Source organism: Xiphophorus maculatus, chromosome 18, assembly GCF_002775205.1.
Source record: "Xiphophorus maculatus strain JP 163 A chromosome 18, X_maculatus-5.0-male, whole genome shotgun sequence".
Taxonomy (NCBI): Eukaryota; Metazoa; Chordata; class Actinopteri; order Cyprinodontiformes; family Poeciliidae; genus Xiphophorus; species Xiphophorus maculatus.
In genome coordinates, this window is record NC_036460.1 from 6,021,712 (window position 1) to 6,042,844 (window position 21,133).

A 21,133-nucleotide genomic window follows, 5' to 3' on the forward strand; every position below is an offset into this window, starting at 1 on the left:
AAAAAAAAGAAGGGAAAAAAACCGACTTTATAAACATTTTCGTCATCTGTTGAGTACAGAGATTTTAACTGCCCAACTTTTAGCTTTTAAACATTTGCAAGGCAAAAACACAAAATCTTACTGAGTATTTTTGGTCTAGTTTCTAGTGCAAATATCTTAGTACAGTAAAAATAAGACAAAAATAACGAACAAATAACATTTCCGCAAGATGTAAGAGCTAGTTTTAAGTAAATGATTCCTTCATTTTTTTTCATGTTAGAAGTGAAATAATCTGCAAGTGGAACCAGTACTTTTATCAACACTCAAGAATTACTGACTTAAAACAAGCTAGTATATGTTGCCGTAAAGTTATTTTTGCATTAGTTTTGTCTTCTTTCAAGATGTTTGAGTTAGAGAAACAACTTCAACTAAATTCAAATTTTTTTTAAATTAAATTTTAGATGTTCAGCAACAAACTACACAAAGAATAGTCTATGAAAAAACATTAAGTAATCTGATTTTTGTTGAGAGTTGATTGGGAAAAAAAGAGCCACACTTCCTAAAAGAAAGGCAGATAATTCCTAAAAATGTTTTCCTTAACAAGAAGAACAGCATGGTTCACTCTTTCTTCGAAAAGGCTTGTTGAATCTTATGAACTGCCTGTGTTGGTTGTTCATATTTGTTCCTTTCTTGAATTGCTGTCAGGGGCCGCAGAAAATCTTTCCTAGAGCAACAAATGGCCCCCGGGGCAGCAGTTTGGACGCTGCTGCTCTAAAGCCTTCAGTTTCATATTTTAGAATATACAGCAAAAGACTGTTTTTCTTCCTTTCTTGTTAAAACAAAATTCCCTGAGTCCCAGCAACATTAACACATTAAAACACATGACAGCTGAAGGGAATAATCTTGGCTCCCCACATTTATATGGATTTTGTTTTGACGTCTATCCGCCTACGTGAAACATTGTTGTCTGCCACTTCCTGAAAACACTTTGCTGTTCGGTTGTGACTCCTTGTAACGGAGCCATGCAAGCATGGACTGTCTGAAAAGGTGGGGATACGAGAAAAACTAAAAAAGATATAAATTACAGTGAATTACTTGATAAAGTTTTGCTAAGGCAAAACCTCTAGAAGTTCAGAAAGTAGAGAGAGCAATAATTAGAGCTGTGTCATTACAAGTTGCCTGGTGGCTGTGCTGATTATCTCTGTGTCATTTAAGGAGACTGCTCATCATGATGACTGACAGGCTTTCAGGCAGGAACTCGCCAGCTAAGTGGGTGAAGACATGAATGAAGATAGAGTTCTCTGCCTCATGATTTAGAGTTCAAATTCAAATAATCCCTTAATATTTTGGGACGGCGTGAAATCGATGTTTTCTATGATAAAATCGGGCCGCTGCTACTATACAAGATGTTGTTGTGCAGGATCAGTTCTCAGAAAAAAGCAACACCTGGATTAATTGTAGATTTTCAAAACTGTACAGACTTAAAAATATGCATAAACTGCATAATTATTTGGTTAATTTAAATGTTTTTAAAAGGACTTTGTGGAGAGTTTTCCAATCGTTAAGGATGAATTGTTTCCAAAAGAACTGATGTGTGTCAGGCATGTTTTAGATTTGACCACAACAAATTTAAATAATGGTGCACTAATTTATTGGTGCATTTTACCTTAACTTTGGGAGATCGGCTGATTTTTACAGGTGAAGCCGATTTTATCTACCTCAGAAAAGGTTTAAAAATCAACCCCTGGTTTGACTGACAGACTGACCCAGCAGGTCATGTCTGCATGTCTGCAGTTAACAACAAGCACCCCAGTATCGCCAATTCAGCAACTTCCTTGCTAAATTGAGCAACATTTCAGCCAACAAAAACTGGTATTGGCCAAAATCGGAACTGGCAGGTCAGGTTTTTTAAACAGATCGGTAATTGGCCAGAAAACTGCAATCGGTGCATCCCTAAATTTAAATAAGCTTGGCGTCAAAATGAAGAAATAATTGAGCTAATTAGATAAGATGTTTTCGTGTGAGGACACACCTAAAACATGCAGACCACCAACTTTCTAGCACTGGAATTAGCTACTGCTGGTTTTGTATCAATGATGTAATGTCATGATGCTGCCACTATGCCACGATCAGAGGCAGAATCGCTGCTTCGAAACACCTGAGTTAAATAATGAGGTCATTTTTGAAGGACCTGGCTACCTACTGAGGATGTGATTCACTCATTTGATTCAAATGATTTGGACCTGGAAAGCATCTGAAAGTTGCTTGAAGCCTGGATTTGAAGAGTTGCGGTTTAGATCAAAGCAAATTCATGTTTTAAACTGGCCCATTGAAAATTGAAGATCTGTGGCAAGACTTCAAAACTCACATTTCAGACATTGTCTACCCAATTTAACTATGGTTGAATTATTTTGTAAAGAAATGTCAGAATAAATATGCATCTCCAGATGTGCACAGCTAGTAGAAACAGCTATAGATGAATACATTTTCAAATTATGGCCTACGTTGTGTTGGTCTATAAAATATATTGAAGGTAGGTTTCTCAAAGTGGGGTCCCGTTTCACAGGGGAACATTTTAAGCACCAGCCTGTGAGGATTTGAACAAAAGGCACTTTGAGAATACTTCATGGGAAATTTAGGGTAACCCTGGGAAATGGGATTCAGCTAAAGTCTAGTTGATACATATTAAAACCTTTTTCAAGAAAACACAAAAGGCAGAGGCTCAACGCTAGTTCATTTTATTCTCATTTAAAGATAAATGCCTAGTTTTTAAACGGGTCCAAGCTGCAAATGTTCATTTTAAAGTTGGGCTGATAATTAAAAGTCTTACCTGGATGTCATCAGAGGTCAAGTGTCCCTTCATGTCGCTGTTCTTCTTTTTGGGTGGCGGGGGAGCTGGTTTGTGGGCGGGTGGGAGGTCAGTCCTGTTAAGAGATTGAAAAGACAACATGACACTCAGCACAGTCAGGGTGGGCTGCTCTTCAGGTCCCTCACCTTCTACAGCACTCTATAATGAGAAGTCCTGCCTGCACTTGCCTTTTTCACTCTTTCCTTGGATTTTGATAGATCTCGTGTTGGTGGCTTTGTTGCAGCGGCAGCCATCCCTGCCCTTGCAAAGGCTCTCGCTGGAGAGACACTGTGCTAATGAGAGTGGGCTGTAATTGGACACTGAGGTGAGGAGATAGGGATGGAGGGGGTATAGAGGGCAGGGAGAAGGGCATGTGTGAGTCAAGTCCTCAGGGTTGGACTGAACCTCATCCAGAGTGCCACGTGGACAAACACCCTGTCTACTGTGCAGTGACCATTTGTTTGACATGCCGTTCAGAGCTGTGACACAAAGAGCTCAGCGGGCGCTTTTACCTGAATCACCAGCACTAACACCCTTCATCCTAATGCACTCAACCCTCCCCTCCGAGGCCACAGCGGGGCAAACAAACCTGCAAGAACTTAAAGCTGCTTTTGGAGCAAAATATTTACATACAACATGATGTTTCTCACTTTTTTATTAAGTCAAACAAAATTTTTCCTGTATTAGGGTCAGTTAATATTACCAAATTATTCATGCCTGTATTTTCCAGCCACGCAGTGCCATATTAAAGCACAGTCAAATAACTATGCTGTCTTCGGTTGTTATAAATATGCTGCATGTATCAAACACGACATAAAAGAAAGTTAACACTTTGAAATTGGGCTTCTGTGTCTTTCCGACACTCCGCCTTAAGCACATCATCGCAGCAATCCTCCTCTATTGACCCTTTACAGTCGTTCTTAGGAGCGCTGCAGTAAAAAGTAGTTTGTATAATTGTGTCTGCCAATTGTTGCTGATGCTAGTCTGAAGGAGCTGAGTGGAGGAGTCAGCGCTTGGTGAGACAAAGCACTTGGCAACTCTAAATGGCTGCCACTACAGGATTTCTCAAGTATGAATGGAAAAAAGAAATCAGAACAACACTCCAGGTTACTCCAGAAAATGATGTAAAGTTCAAAAATTTAGATTTCACATAATACTGCCCATCTAAATGCCAAACTAAACGCTGTAGGTCACATCCTCTTAATTTTTCTTAAAGTAAATCAACAATAAAAATGTTGTGTCGTGATCTAAGAGAAAATTAGATTTGTGAACCCGATGGACGGCCATAATTGAAAGCTTTATGTTGAACTGATCTGAAGAGAATTTGGATAATTATTTCCGACAGAAAGGTTTGCCGCCACGCAACAGTTGCAAAGAAAACCTCTCCCCTCCAACATGCCGGCAGTCAGATGTCATCTGTCGTACTCTGACATGATATCAGCAGTGATCAAAGATAATGAAGTGCAGCACGGATACTAAGCTGTGTACCTACACGCATTATCTCCACCTCCTCCCGCCTCCCATTCGCACTGGTTCACGTCCTTATTGAATAACATGACCTTTCCGCAAGGCCATGCTGGCGTTTTAATGTGCAGAAAATTTGTGCATGAGTGCACCTCTTAACTCTTTCTTTCACGCTCATTATTTCCGGTCCGTATCACCTTGTCTCCAGACGGGGCTGCAGTGCCCCTGCCAGATTCATGTGGCACCATACTCAGCCTGCCTGCCTGCAGCACTGAGGCACAGCTATCACACAGAAAGGCAGCATTCAGCATATTACCTCCTCGACAAGCCAGAACCTACAATTTTCTCTGAGATAGATAAATATCAGGCTTACAGAAAGATCCATTCTGCACAGGTACAGCACCGTGCTCATTAAAAGTATTTTATTTCACTGCTTATGACAGACTGCATATTAATACTAGGGAAAATTCAAAAGAGGTTTCACGGCAAACATCATGATGATATTTCGAAGAATACATTTCAACCCCTCTCTCTGTGCAAGCTATTGCTGCGTTTCCATTACAAATGTGCGCAAAATGTCGTCAATATGCAGCTAATGGCGCAAAAATATCATTTTGTAATTGCTGTGTTTCCATTAAATAAGAAATGCAGTTAAAACAGAAGCTGCACCATCATCCTCCTACTACTTCCTATCATCTTCTTTGTGTTTTCCGCTAGTAGTAACATCTGGTTATTTATCATGGCTGTGTTTCTACTGTAATTTTGCAAAATACACAAATTTTGATACAGTTGAAAAACCAAATGATCCTAGAGCAAAAACGTTTCATCGAGAGAGAAAAAAAAAAAAATTCAAAATTGGCATGTTCCCATTAAACAAATTTATTTTCATAATTCCAGGTTTCACAATGATATGCTCAATAGAAACACAGCTACTGAGGCATGACAGAGAATATAGATGTTTCACTAATCTTGGCACAATTTGTATTGTATTTTCACACCAGAACCAGAGGTTGGTAGCTACGCACGTTATCCACATATCCAAAAATATCAATACAAATGAACATATATGCCCTGCGACAGACTGGCGACCTGTCCGGGGTGACCCTGCCTCTCGCCCCGAGCGTTAGCTGGACATAGGCACCAGCATCCCTCCTGACCCCACTAGGGACAGAAAATGGATGAATGGACGGATAAACATATAAACTTCTTTGTAAAAATTGGAATAAAAGATGGAATGACAAAGATTTCACCCTGTCTTATTCTGTCTTTTTACATACAGTAGATGTTAAGTTATCTGCATATCTAAAAATGTCAATACAAGTACGTTTATAAACAAACCTCTATGTAAAAAGACTGAATAAAAAAGTGTTTAACAGGAGGTGCAAAAAATGCAGAGAGTGTCAAGAAAAATGTGAAAACCTGTCAGCTTTTTGAAAGCAATAGTGTCTGCCTTCATTAGGGCCAATAAATGCTGTCTGGCCTCATCCTAATTAAAGGCATATAAAAAGATTTCTTGATACCAAGGGATAACAAAAGAAGCAACTAATGATAGGTAAAGTGGCTTCTCAAGACGATATTGTTTACAGATGTATGTCTGAACTTCTGAATGGTAAAGTTTGAAATGATCTGAAAGTGGAAAAATTATTGTTTACCACAAATCAGTGATGAACCAATGCTCCTGACAGGGCAGAGGAGTAAAAATAAAATCAAGGAATAGTCCAAGAGTGAAGGACCACACTTCAGCAAGACCTTGAATTAGCAGGTATAATTTATTAAAGGCAAATGACAAGTAATGCGCTCAACTGTCAGCCGAAGAAACTCTTAACTGGTTTCAGAGGAAGAAGATAAAGCTGATCCAGTCAAGCACATGAGTTCAATCCAATTAAAAATCTATGGAAAAAAACCTGAAGATCTGAGTGCAAAGAAGAGGCTTCAAGATTTAATCACAGTTTGAATGAAAAAATATAAAGATGATCAACAAAGATTTATATTGTAATAAATTAATAAATAAAGTGTTCAACACTACCGTATTTTCCGCACCTCATTATAAGCCGCACCCACAAAGTAAAAAAAAAAAAAAAAACGGACACGTACACATATAAGTCGCTGGTATCTCCGCTGCTCTCGGTTTTTCACAAGGACTTGGCCCTGAATACATCTGCTATAAAGGACGCAGCCCTGCGTCTCCAATGCTGAACCATGGATTCGTTCACGCAGAGCTTACGTGCTGCACTGCCACATCGATAGCCTTCAACTTAAAAGCTGCATCATATGAACTTGTTCGTGTTGTTTCCATGATGAGGGAGTAAGAGTTTGAAAACACTTCTCCGTCGTGCATGCTGCTAGCATGTGCTTGTTCTAAATGAAAATCAGCACTTTCTTCTTTGATTTCCAAGTTTGACTTCCAATGATTCACTTCCTGCTAAAGAGCCCCCTGGTGGTTGAAGAAAAATCCACAGAAAAGCCGCATTGGGCTAAAAGCCGCATGGTTCAAAACATGGGGAAAAAGTAGAGGCTTATAGTCCGAAAAATATGGTAATTACCTGTGTTATGCTATTACTCATAACTTGAGTTGTGGACAAAGTTGTGTTGGTCTTTTTCAAAGTGTTGATTACTTGGGTTGTTATCGACATCTGGCGTGAATCTCATGGAAATACCCTCAGAAGAAATACGGTTCCTGAGAAAAACATCGATCGGTTCCTTACTGCTCTCCCCTGCTGTAAAATCAAGACGTGCAGTCTCTCTAATCCAGACGCATTTCTCACTCTGACTCGTGAAAAAATAAAACCGTGGTGTCCGCAGGTGTGGACAAATTCATTCACACAAGGTGAATCCTGCAATATTTATGAACGTAAATTTCCATTTCAGCCTGCATTTTTTTTTTCTTGAGATCTTGTGGAAACTCCGGCAATTGCGTTTCATTGCAAGGGAGTCAGGACAAATATGCAGTTTGCAGGGCCCCCCCACATGTAGAGTGGTTTATTAAATTTGACCAAACACAAGGATATTGACTCATCTCATGACTGCATCCCTACAGCAGTCACATCGGCCGCGACATACCTCCCATTCTCGATTGAATCCTGCAACATTTGTTATCATGTTACACACAAGCAGCAGCAGTGCGTAGCACAGGATGCTGCTCCCGTTTGACGCGTTGCTTGGGAGGAGGGAGCAGAAAGCAGCAACACTGTTTGATGAAGTGGTGTGTGTGCTGAGAGTACAAATACATAGTAAGACTGGAGCACAGGCGCGCAGATGCCAAGACAAACACACAGCCTCTGTTTGCTATGCAAGTAAACTTCAGGCTTCTAGATGAACACTGCTTGATTACCTTAACATATTTGTATAATCAATACAGTCATAGAAAAAGAGACATGATGCAAAGCAAACTGTATTTTAGGAAACATGTTTTCTTTCAAAAGTATTTCTTTTTAAATGAAAGTTCATCTACTGCATCTGTATATCAGTTCATCAAACTTTGTTTTTGTAGGTCATGTTTCACAAAGCAAAGTGTTTTTTCAAAATTTAGTGGAAGTGTTAACATTGACTTTCCATTATCATTATCCACAGTATTCAAATAAACTAAAACATATCTTAGCATAATTTTACCCTGTTCCAGTCTTTGATTGGTACATTTATAATCTGTAGTTTATTGAGTAAATTAAAGCTATGCCAGTAAAACAAAGTTGAAATAAAAGTTGAAACTACTGTGTTTACCTATTGAGGTAAACAATAGAATAAAATCAGGGTCTCCATCAAGCCACCGGCTTTACTTAACTTCTGATATGTGTTTATGGTAGTTACAGCGAGAAGTGGAATATAAATATGATAACACAATAATCACATCCTTTTTCATGTACAAAGTTTATGATACAGAATTTAGTCATCGTTTTGTTAATCTAACAAATCTGGGTGTTTTTTATTCTTTGCTTTGATGTTCACAGGTAAAGAGATTCCAGTAGCCGCAGCAATATATGTCTTTAATGTCAGTTGACACTGTAGTCAGTAAACATTATGATGTTTGAGGCAAAGAGGTAAGTTTATGAATGTTTTCTGTAGGTGTTGTTCATGCATGATTAACTATTTGAAACAATCGAATTATCAATGAGTCCTAGTAAAACATAAGCATGCTAGCATTAGCCTAGCAGTTCACCAAACGTCTCCACATGAAAACATCAGCAGATTAGATTTGTTGAGTTATAACAGTATGTTTGGAAAAAGCTATGAATGTTTTTGGTGATGTCAGAACATAATAACTTTCTTACTGTAGCAACATTTCTTACAGAAATGTAAGAAATCTCCAGTTCCGACTGATTGGAGGCATCATTGTCCTGAAACTTACTGGTCAGATTTTTGTACCTGCTCTGTCTTCTAAAACCCTGAGTCGGTCATGACAGGTGGCTGCTCGTACCTATCCAGGATCTTCTGGAGATTGTTTTCTATTAAAAGGGGAGATTTTCCTTTCCATTGTCCCTACAGGAATGCTCGGCATGAGGGATTGCTGTAAAGTCAACGTCACAATGCAATTGTTCACTGGTTTTCAGGAGGACGTTGCAAGTTGAGCAAATTTAAATATTAAACTCAACCTAATTGCACTGTTTGATATGCAAGATAAATTAGAATGGAAGTATGATTGAATTAAAATGACTTTTTTGTAATGACATGCGGAATTATGCCTTATAAATGAATCAAATTGTATCGAATTGAACATTTTTATGTTTCTAAGTGACTAAGATTGGTATCAGTAACAAGGATATATTATCGGCACATCCATCATAGAAACTCTAACATTGTGAAACCATATTTTGTTCTTATTTTTCTGCTCAGTGTTATATAGCAGTGAATTTCCACACATGATACTGCATATGCAAACTGAAGTGAGAAAATGTGAACAGAAATAATTACAGCAGGTCTTAAAGGTATACATTTTTATTCATTAATTACTTGCTTTAGAGGGTAAAAAAGCTTAGCAGAGTGCATTTATTAAGTCTTTTAGAAAATGCCTGCTTCACAGGCAGTCCCTCATAAAATGTATAATAGGTACAGTGTGTTGGTAGATCCAGCATGGGGGCTTTAAAGTAGTGAGATTTCTCAGAGGAAGTAGATTAAGCTTAAACTTAAGTAACCTGGTTTCATATATCTGCATAATTTCATGTCTTGCCACCAGAAATAATTGGACCTGCTCTCTGTTAAACTGGATATTATTTCTTTATTTTAGATTTTTATACAACTAGCTTTCAATAACTTAAAAAAAATACTAGATTTTTTTTTCCTTTAAACCCAAATGGTTTGTTTAATGTTTGACCCCAAATTCTAAGTTACAAAGAGATCAACAATTTGTTCAACATATTGGCCTAAATATGTTGTAATTTTCCAATAAACTAAAAAAATATCTGTTTCTGATATGTTTGTTATACTTTTGAGAGGTTGCAAAAGGGTTTGAATCCCAGCCTGGGGTCTTTACGTGTGGAGTTTTCATGTCCACACCATGCATGCATGAATTTTCTTTGGGTCTTCCTCACACATTTCAGAAGCATGGTCACTCTAAATTTCCCCTAGGTGTGAGTTTGTGTGCACAGTTGTTTGTCCTTTGTGACTCATATCATGTGACGGACTGGCAACTAGAATAGGTTGAAGAGTTGTTTAATATCCAACTGGCAATTTGAGGGTACAACTTCATTCATAGGGAAAAAACAAATACAAGAGTTTTTAAAAAAAAAAAGTAAAGTATTGTGCATTTATATATGAGAACTTCAATATATTAGAATTTAGATTCCAACAGTGACGTTTCAAAGTCTCTACAAGTAGCTCTTGTATCTTGAAAACTATGCAATCCATTAATAATGTCATGCTGGTATGTATGTGATGCCTGATTGATGCAGAGACCATCACAATCTGATGAGAAGTAGGCTTCTCACCAAAACAGACTTCATCATGGATTAGTGATTTTTCTTCAGGTATGGGTTGTTTTCAGGTATGGGCTCCAGAAGGTTCTACAATTTATCTCGGCTAGGCTTCGAAAGTGTCATGTACATCTGGACAAACAGGTCTGGTGTCATTTCCTGAAAGTGCTTGAGTTGCTCTTGCAGTTTGGAAATCACAATTCAGTTTATGTCATTTACCAAAGGCGCTGCGCGTCACCTTCACTTTACACATGTTTGCTATTTCTTCCAAATAGGTATATTTGGAGTGGCCTGTTACTTTTTCTTCCCATTGCTGTTTTCTACTGTCACCACCTATTCTGCAGTTTATTTACCACAATGCCCAATTAGTTGGCCATCACTACCTTAACCCAGTGTTAGCAGTCTGTAAGTCTCAGGACCTTTAATGTGGGAAGATCCCAGTTTATTCCAGCTAAACAAGAAATAGAGAACATAACCATCGAACTTTGACAGATTGATGGTGTTGCTGCAGATATTTGTGTGGTTTCTACTGTGACTTAGGGTTTCTTGTAATGAAAATATATCCAAATATAAAACCGAATTTCTTAATCCCAACTTCAGATTTCCCCTTTTGGCATTTTAAGCTAATGTAAACATTTTATTTGTATATATTTGTGTGCAATTACTGATGACTACTTTTTATATTTAGCAGAAAACCTAACATCACAAATAAGAAACTATTAATAGATGCTCCTATGTTCATACTCTAAATAATTATTTGGACTGTTTTTAGTAGAAACATCTCACGGATGACATTTGTAGCCCGACACATTTCTGTCTCCTACGCTTTAATTACACCAATCATGTTTAAGCTCATGTGTCTGTTTGTTCATGACGTTGACTCTGTCAGTCATTAGTCAGAATCAATGATGCTCTCCTCGGCTTGATCACCTCATGTGCATCTCAGCTGTGTGATCGTGCAGGCTTCTTCAGAGCCCAACGCGATGCTGGCAGCATGGGGGCGTCGGCTGTGTGAGGCGCAGACACAAACTAGAGCTGACAGGCGCTGCAAGCCTAAGGGGAGCAGAAAGCAGTGGGCAGAGAACCATAAGCTACTCTCTGGCTTTGCACTTTGTTTCCTACTCAGACATCCACCTCGAAGACCTCGCTCCTCCTCGCTCGGTTGGCTACAAAAGGCTCAGGGCAGCTTAAGGGGAGATTTGAAGGGGATAGCGATGAGAAAACATAACTAATCCTTAAACTGAGAAGAGTAATCTGAGAGGAAAGATTTACAGCAAAGGAAACAACTTTTTACAGTGCAATCAGAAAAAAGTGACCTTGCTAATAGAAGCTGTTGTGCTGGTGAGACTCATTTTTTGTGTTCAATCAGGGTTAAGATGTCCCTCAGCTTTACAGTAAGAAAACGCTCTTCCCCTTTCCAGTTTGGTGAGAGATTGTAAAGTGTTGCATCCCCAGAAGCATTTTGATTAAAGAGCTGCCTAAAAACTGCAGCCCAACCCGCAGAAAACAACCTGAAGTGCTGGAGCTGATCCTTGGCACTCCTATTGATTTCTGTTGATCACAATCTTATTTGGCAATTTAAATGCTAATGATACTTTTAATTGCAAGACGGGATAAATGTGATTTGATCTTTAGGAGGCAATTACTTTCATGCTTTGTCTAGCTCCGATCTTTTTCAGAAGGCGGACAACAATTACTCTGCAGAACTCAGATTTTCTTCTTTGCTTGCAAAAGAAGAAAGAGGGGGAAAGAATGAAACAAGCAAAGTGTTTCTTTTTTGTTCTTTGACAAGTTTATCAAAAAATGATTTCTTCTGCTGAGGAGAGAAGCTTAGCTTCCAAAAACATAATACTTTACAGTCATACATCCACTCGGTTTCAGTGTGTTTTCAACATAAGACATTGTACACATACGTACTCTGATATACAAATAAAAATGATGAGGATTGCCCTAGACACTTGAAACGCATGTAGCACATTCTATACAGCAAAAACAAAGCACCAGTTTTATTTACTGACATTAGAAATAAAAGATTTCAATTGACACCCAGTACATTAACAATCCATATTTAAAGACTCACAGGAGAGACAATCCTACTTTGGTTACAGCTTAAAGCAAGAGGATGTGCAACAATAATTGACCATTTAGCACATTTAAAAGGTCTTCACATAGGAATGATGACCATCTTACAACTCAAAATGTACACAAGAACAAATTATATCTCTTGGATTTACTTCTTCCAGAATCATATATGTTTAAAGGTGCTGCTAAACGACACAACTACTGTCCATCAGTGACTTCAAATGCCTTCCAAAATAATAGCAATGCTCTATAACCCTTTAGTTATTTTCATTGTGGTTTATTTTTTTCTACCTAACATGGATGTACTTAATACCTCCCGTCACACTATTGCATATCTGCCTTACATTTCAAATGCATACAAATATATGCTGCTGTCAGTAATGCTCAAGCATCTGATACCATAAAGTACATAATTTGATTTCTAGTTAAACTCTCAGATTATATAGATTATTTAGTACACACAACCACTGCTGGTACAAAAATTAAGTAAATGCTACACAAATGTAGAAGCAGTCATTTGATAACTTTAACTAAGCCATGCAGATGCTCTGTCTGTGCTGGTGAACATTCACTCAGCTAACTTGGCCCTGTCTTCTGAGGCATTCAGCTTATAGTTATTTAAACCACTGAGAACTGAAATAATAGACAATCTTACGATGGTAATATTGTCACTAATTATTGTGATGACGATATTAGTTGCATGGGTCACAGAAGGGGAATGTTGCCTTTCAGGGAAAAAGGGATTTGTTTCTATAAGGTTTGCAGTTAAACTCCATCAAACAAACTGAAATGTGAATTAGTGATACTTGGTAATGATAGCCAATGACACTGCGTCTGAAAAATATTTTCTGATATTAATTTTGCACAAATTAATATTATGGTAATGATATATTAGTAAGATGTCATGCAGCTCTACTGCAGGCAAATCTGGATAAAGTACTGAACTTTAATCTCAATAGGGTCTGTAGAGTTTGGTGGATTAATTCAAAACATTGATAATATTGATACCTGGTCAGTATCAGATTGATATTAAGCATGGTACTTTGGTTTCAGATTCCCTCTTCAAATTTAATTGATTTTAATCATAGTTTCTCAACGCTACCTCAGAAAAGAAATTGTTTTGATTTGTTCTCTGATAATTTTTGAATTCATTTGTGTAGAAAAAATGCCATTTTAATATGATATTGACGTATTTTGTAGATACCCATAAAATTTGTTTAATTTCTGTTTGAACAAAAAATTTTGAAGGAAAAACCACAAGAATACCTAAAGGTCAGAGGCTTGATGATATATCATACTTAAATAATTAATAGTATCGGTATCAGTATAGGTATCGTTGGACTTATTTGGTGTTGAATTGATACACAAATGTGTGATACTCCACAAGAAAACAGAAAAGAAATATGATAAAGTGACTCCATGCCAAAAAACCTCACTAAGATTTATGCCCTTCATCTGTATACCAGCATATGTAGCAAGATAAGAAACAGTGTGACAGTAGCTTTATGGTTTTACTCTTACGCAGTTGACAGCATGGTGGAGGTTGGCATCAAAGTAGTTTATACCAGCGAATATTTACAACAACAAGGAACCAAGCTGTACATCATTTTTTTCCCCACTTTGCTATAATTGGCTGTGCTTTACGCCATTTTGGAGGTCATACATCAAGCTCTGGCAAAACAGAGCGATGAACACATTATTGGGAGAACATCGCCTCTGACAGTGCCCATCTATTTTGATAATCAGTTGACTATTGTGCCAGTGTAGCCTTTAAAAGGAGCCCGGTGATTTATTAGGATTGACCAATTTTGAGTCACATCATGTGCTGCTTTGTGAGGGCAAACAGAGGCGTGACTGGCGGTGCAGTCAGGCATGTTATCAAATGCCCAAGCTTGATTAACAGCTCATCAACATGCAGAATTAAACAGTCTGGCTAAACGCTTCCACTTTACCCCGACATAACAAACTCACATAAAACTATGAATCTCTTTACAGTGATCCTGCAGCTAAACAAACGCAAAGCATTCTCTTCCTGCACCTTATCAGCATTTATATCATTAGATATTTCAATTGGAAGACGTGAACAGGTTTCTAATATGACACCGAACACGACTGACAACAAGTCACACAGGAAACACACATAGAGCTTTTCACCACATTTCACTACATGAAGCAATCCATGCCAAAGTTAGTGAGACATAACAACGGTCACAGTACTGAAAAAACGATAAATCTTGTCATGCAGATTTGATGGGAGTCGTGCACACAAAACGGGAGAAAAAAGAGCAGGAAGCCGAGGGAAAAGGTGGGAAAAGGTGGACAGTTAAGCATAATATTGTGTCTTATCTTATGTGTCACAAAGCTTTAAAGAGACAGTTCAGTTATTCCATTTTTTGCATAATATCAACAATAGTTCCCAAACCTGTCATAGAAACATGTAATATCGCAGTGAGTTTGCAGTTTGTTGGGAGAAATGTTTAGGCTAACAGATTGCCTTCTATTTAACTAATTTAAGCTACTTTAAACAGCTCAAACTAAAAGTATTTGCTACCAAAGCATACAACCTACTACATCACAATGGAAATTTCGTTGAATTCTGTTCAATGACAATAAATGCTATCTAATCTAATCTAATTAAAGATCTGCATGTTTGGAAATGATATTGACATTATGGTAATGATAATATCATCAGTTGTCCATCAGTCCATTGATGGACAACTGATGCACTTGTGACTGCAACTGCAGTGGAATCATCCGGTTACCTCTAAACTAAACTGTCTACGCTCGATAACTTAGACCTTGTTCAGCTGAGTTTTTATTTTAAATGTTAAGATCCTAAATTACAGAGATTGTTACTTTGATAACATTCCATTCAACTGATACACGTTTTCCATGGTATGATGCAAATTAGCAACATTAGGCATAGCTGTAGTACCTAAACAAATTTAGCAGTTTTATGCAGTTTATGCTTTGAATTTGTATTACAACATAAGTTTATGTACAAACCTTTTTCAATGCAGCTTAGTACTCAAAATCACAAGCTGATGTAGTATGTATTCTGTCAGCTAGATGGCAGCAAAAAGCTTCAAATACAGTTCTCTGTATGTGCAGGATCTCTATTAGCATGCAAATTTCAAATTTTCAACAATATTCTGCTTGGGGTCATTTTCATGTGATCTTATTAGATATAAAGTCTTTTGTAAAAGAGTGAATGCTTAACATCTGTATCCAAAGCATGAAAACAAATCAGCTTGAGATTGGGGATCTAAATTAGCTAAAATGTGAAATATGCCTTTCTTTTTTTTCCTACAAAGGTACTGCGATATGTCATGTTTCTAGTACAGGTACCTCACTTTAAAATACAAGCTGTCCCTTTAAAAGCTCAACTTTGATTAAGAATTTTACATCTACTTTAAAATCTCCACTCATCCTGTTTGTTCCTATTCAGCTCCGTGAATCTGATCAAGTGGCGCTGGACGCTTCATCTTTTTAATTTTGATGAGGTTTAATTAATCTCAGAGCTGCTTTTAATCAAGCTTCATTTTCTTGCATAATTGTTTATCAAAAGGCATTGCCGTTATTTCATGGAGCTGGATGTTTTCTGTTTCTTTTATTTTCTCCTGCATCAAATGGAGATGCATGAGTTCAGAAGTCTTAATAGATGCATCAAAACAAATCTCTTATTAACACATCAAGTCCAGTGCTTGTGAATCGTGATCGATGAAAGTTTGCAGCTTTCAGCGCTCACAATGGCGTGCTCAAATATGTCACTTGCAGGCCGCCGTTACATGCAGGCAGCAGAATAGAGGATCCAGGAAGGCAGGGGTCGGCAGGGGACAGACTGGGGTCAGGTGCCTCTACTTTCCTTGTGGGGGACTCTGGCTTCTCTGGAGCCTGTGTCACACAACTATCAGCAACAGCAGCAACAGCAATGCTGAGGGAGTGGAGTGGGAAACAAAGAGCAGTTACTTCAGCATCAGAGCGAGACAGAAAGATAGATTAGCAAGGAGGGAGAAAGAGACAGAAAGCAATGGGGGCGGTAAGAGTCTGTGTGATTCATCTCTCTTGAAAAAAAAAGAGCTGTTGAGAGGCAGAGAAGTGGGGTTTCTGGGTCATTGTGGGTTCAGAGTTGGACATGCAGCCTTTCTGGTCTCCAGGTTTCAGGTGGAAACCAAAAGTGGCTCGTGACAGTTAGGACGGCTTCTAATATTCTCCACAATCTTGACTTCCAAGCTCATAAAGGCTCTCCTGTCCCCTTAGCTCGGTGCTGCACCGCCCCAATCGTGAAGCTTAGGCAATTTTACCAGTCCATTCCCACATCGGAGTAATTTTCAACGGAATTGGGTTTGCATCTTGAAAATGCACTATTTGCCCAAGTGCATCATGAAAAATGTGGCAACCTCTAAGCTATCAGTCGTGCCTGTGCATCTCTTTCTTTCTTCAGCTAGTCGTTCCCAGGGTTTACACACTTTGAGATAACTGAAAAAGTTAATTTAGATTTTTGCAGCTCTGTTGGTCGTTGTTCTCTCTGTTGCACCCAGTGGTCTGTTTTCCTCCCCCCTGTGGATGGGCAGCAGCTGGCAATGTTCAAAACTGTCATGGCCCCTTGGTTTGCAGGCACAACAAAATTACCTAGCTGGCTGGAGGTGGAATTGCAGAAGTAAACAACAGTGTTTCCTCAATCTGCCTTCAACAGCAGTTTCATAAGAGTAATTGATTCTGCAAACGAAATCAGTTTTCTTTCCTTTTCTGCAGAAAATGTAAACTTTTACAACAGTTCATTGACTGGATTGAGTCAAATCAATATTTAAATCAGTATGCACTGCATAGTGGGTAATGCTAACAGCGTGGATTTTATCCATGCCTGTTTTCAGATCGCTCATCTGCTGAAATAGATTTCAAATAAATTTTATTTGCAAAATGTAACAATGTGTATGCAGATAAAATTTACTCCCAGTCCAGCAATATCCTAAAAAGCTATGAGAAGTCAGCTTGTCGTGTGATGATATAATAAGCATTCGATGCAAGCTAACCTCTCTTAAGAGAGACTGCAGAGTCTGTGTCTGCAATCAGTTCTGATTAAAACAATGGTGTTTCAGGCCCACATTATAATCAGGAAGCTTCTTGGAAGATATGATCATTGATTCTATCTGCTCTTGAAAATGAAAATGATTTTTTTTTTCACTCATTTCTGAGCACGACTGTAATTACATTATGTTTCACCCCGAGATGCAAAGGAAATGAGATTATTGACTTCTAGAATAAATGAGACAGAGGCGGGGAAACACATTTGAAGCATGTTCTGTCTGAAAGCAGTTCAGATGAAAAGGAGTTTTACTTTTGTCAACCGACAAGAGTGCCCACCTAATCTTACAACCTGTCCAGAATAACCCCCCCAATCACCTCCCCGTAATATTCTCTGGTTCTGGCTTTGGTACTCACAGGTCATTATCTGTCTCTGTGCGAGTCTTCTGCTGCCGCCGATGGACCATGAAAACAGTAACAGCCACACCAATGATGAGTCCAATGGCAACAACACCTCCAAGGATCCCGATAACACCACCTGGGGGACCCTGAGGCATTGGCTTCTCTGCAGACAAGAGAAGAAATGACAGTGTCAGCCTGGGTGTTCTTTGAGTAATTGATGGTGCTAGGTTGTACTTGGCAGAAAAGCTGCAGAAAAAGAAGCTGGCGGTGGGGAGGAAGTGGTGGGATTAATGTCACATACTGCGCTTTGCAAAAGTATTCACATCCGTTTAGATGAGGGTCGTCCAAAGTGTAGCGCCTGGACCTTTGCTGAAGTAAAAAACTGTTAGGTACAACAAAACTTTTTTACATTTTTTAAACCAGGTTTCTGCATTTATCTTAGTTTTCCCAGTAAATAGAACCACAAACTTGGCAGCAGACTTTCTTTAAAGAATGGCCACTATCCCATTGTTGTTGCCGAGCTAAAATTGGAAAAGAAAAATAAACCAACCTCAAAATGTTGGAAATTGTGTATCACTTAAAATAAAACAATTGTCAAATACACACATTAGATTTTACAAATAACTTTTCTACAGAAATCGATTTTGTTTATTTCAATGCTGCTATTGAGCAGGTAAAGATAGAATTTTAACTTTATTTAAAGAAAAATTATGGTTTTCAACTTAATTTTGGACACTACTCCTTTACATACTTGACACTTTGTTACATTACAATTGGAAGTGGGAGAAAATTAATGGTTTTAGATATATTTTTACAAATAAAATCTGAATAGTGTGATGTACATTTGTATTTAAATTTGACTCCAGTGCAGTTAAATGCACTTTAGATTTAAGATTTTTCAGATTTTTAGAAAGAAGTAAACAAAATATGCCATTTAGTCTCTGCATAAACCCAGCCATTCTGAAACAATGCCTTAGACCTGGAAGGATATTTTTTAAATCCATAACATAAAAAAACCTATTTTTTATAGAATTTCAGCCCTGCAAACCTGTTGGAACTATGTCAACATGAAAACAGAAGTGCATTTTAAAAGAAGAAAAACAATGGCGTGTTCCGAAAGGAAAATCTCTGCAAACCATTTGACACAGCTTTTTCCGGCTTCAGTCTTTGTGTCATGAAAACACATCCAAATACTATTTTCAGACACTTATTTCAGTGTGAAAACCATTGTCCTGCCTTTCCCTGGCGCTGCATGAATACCACATAGTTGTGGTCATTCAGCAGCTGCTGTCGCTGCTGCATTTTTAATGCGCGCTCCATCAACTGTTCCAAAGAAGCCTGAATTGGCTCAGGCTTGACAGTGAACCCAAAATGGACTCTTAAGTGCATCACAAAGCTATTATATTTTGAACTTCCTGCCATCCCTGAGTTACAAATGCAACATGTATTTCCAGCATTGCACTGGAACAATGGGCCTCATTCCGTTGAATGAGAAACATGTAAATGTTAGACTGTCACTTTAGCTGATTAATGAGGGAGACAGAGGGCTCCAAACCAATGTGGTAAACATTGCAGATTGTTGATGTTGCTCTGTGCACCTTGTTTCCCGTGCTTGTACTGTTGATAAAGTAGAACATATTTATGTTGGCACAGGAACTGCAATTATACTCTAAAGATTGATGCAGTCTGTTTTGCAGTAGCTGAGCTCGTCCAAGCACTTCATCTTCACATTACATTTAGATGTATAAAGGTTTTTAAAGAGTCCATCAAACTTAATGACCCACATTAGGGTTGGGAAATATTAGAACATGTTGACATTCTAATCCTGTGCTATATGAAACACAGTTCACTGTACTCTCATGGCTATTTACATTCACTTGATTTTAAATCATGCTTAGCTTTTTAGGATGTGGTGGAAGATTGAAATCAAACCTGTACAGTGTAACAAGGTCATATCACACACGTGTAATATGGTTACACTAATGGTTACACTAATATGGTAATATGGTCAGGTTATATATATAACTATTTTCTCCTACATCACTTAAACATTTTCTTAAATACAATGCATTGTAGACCTTTTCACCTTAATCAGTAATAATCACCTTTTACTTAACTTGGTTAATGTTTTACACTCACATATTGGAGGTTTCACACACTGGAAAAACCCATAACAATATAGTACACACAGGTATTTTCTGTTGGCTTAAAACACACAGTAAATGTAGCGTTTTGTTAATAACTGTTATTTACTACCGTCAGTAAATGCATCAATTTTACTTGACTCTACCTTACTAGTCAGTCAAGGGCAAAATCAAGTTTAAGCAATTTGATTGGTTTGTGATGGACTGGGGTCAGAACGGGACTGGGGGTGTACGTGCCCGCTGCTACGTACTGGCAGTCGGCCGGCTTACCACAGGGGCCGCTTTTCATTGGCTGATGCCCATTCTACGTGGTCACGTGCGTGGCCGTCTCACAAACACACTTAGCTTCCCGTTAGCTAAGTACAGCATAATGGCAGAACTGATACAACTTCTACACCTTGAAGCCTGTCTGCTACACAGTCTTATGTTAGCTAAACAGATCAATATGCAATGTCTGTATCTGACATACACTAAAGATTTTATTTTAGCAGAAAAGGCTTTGGACTAAACTGTTACTCGTGTTAGCCACGTTAGCACCAAGTACAGCTAGTCAATCAACCATCGCTGTGTTCAGGGAAGCGTTGATTAATAATCGAGAAATAAATATCAAGCCTGGAAACTTGATATCGTAACGGACTGAATGTTATGTTTTTACCGTAATCTTTGCTCGTCTTACGGCAGGCGGTTGCCACGGTAACAGGTGTGCTTAAACTACAAGGAGAGAGAGAGAGTAAAAAGGTAGGAGTGGTTTTGAGTTGATCACCGGTTCCGGTTATTTTACCTTTGTTTACATTTGCTGTGGCGCATTACAGCCGCTGTAGTTTCTAAACGTTGGACTAATTACCTCCTTCGTTTGTGAGTTTACGTCATTCACAGCAAACATCAAATAGAACAAATATATTTCATAAAATTTTAACAAACGCGGCTTCTACCGCGATAATTATGTGAAATTAGGCCTGTCGCGATAAACGGTAAATCAATTAATCGTACGATAAATTAAAACTATCGACGTCATTTTAATTATTGGTTTTATCGTTTCTTCGGGCCTTTTTCTCTTTCTGTTGATGACACCAAATGAAAAAAGGCTCAACTCCAGTGTTCCCCACTGACCCTCCCTTCCTCATTTTACTTCTAATGCCCAGGGCACAGGAGCTGTCTGCCGATTGTCGGCCCATTTTCAAACCTTGACAGACCACACATTAGCCGACAGAAATCCTAGGTATAACGGTTCGATCGGGTTCGGTCCTGCCGTGTGGTTTCCAACAATGGGCACAAAATAATGGCTT

General features: G+C 38.3%; 1 protein-coding gene across 3 annotated transcripts in view; it reads right to left on the bottom strand.

Annotated features, from left to right (window-relative positions):
• The window catches only part of nectin1 (nectin cell adhesion molecule 1), a 232,907-nt gene that overhangs the window by 37,732 nt on the left and 174,042 nt on the right, over nt 1-21,133 (bottom strand). For 2 of the 3 annotated variants that reach the window (XM_023351836.1, XM_023351838.1), the window contains exons 6-8: nt 17,719-17,866; nt 16,142-16,210; nt 2,810-2,903 (exon numbers count right to left, since the gene is read on the bottom strand). In XM_023351836.1, the coding sequence (XP_023207604.1) occupies nt 2,810-2,903; nt 16,142-16,210; nt 17,719-17,866 (311 nt within the window). The remainder of the gene's footprint in view (nt 1-2,809; nt 2,904-16,141; nt 16,211-17,718; nt 17,867-21,133) is intronic. The other variant, XM_023351837.1, reaches the window with a different exon arrangement.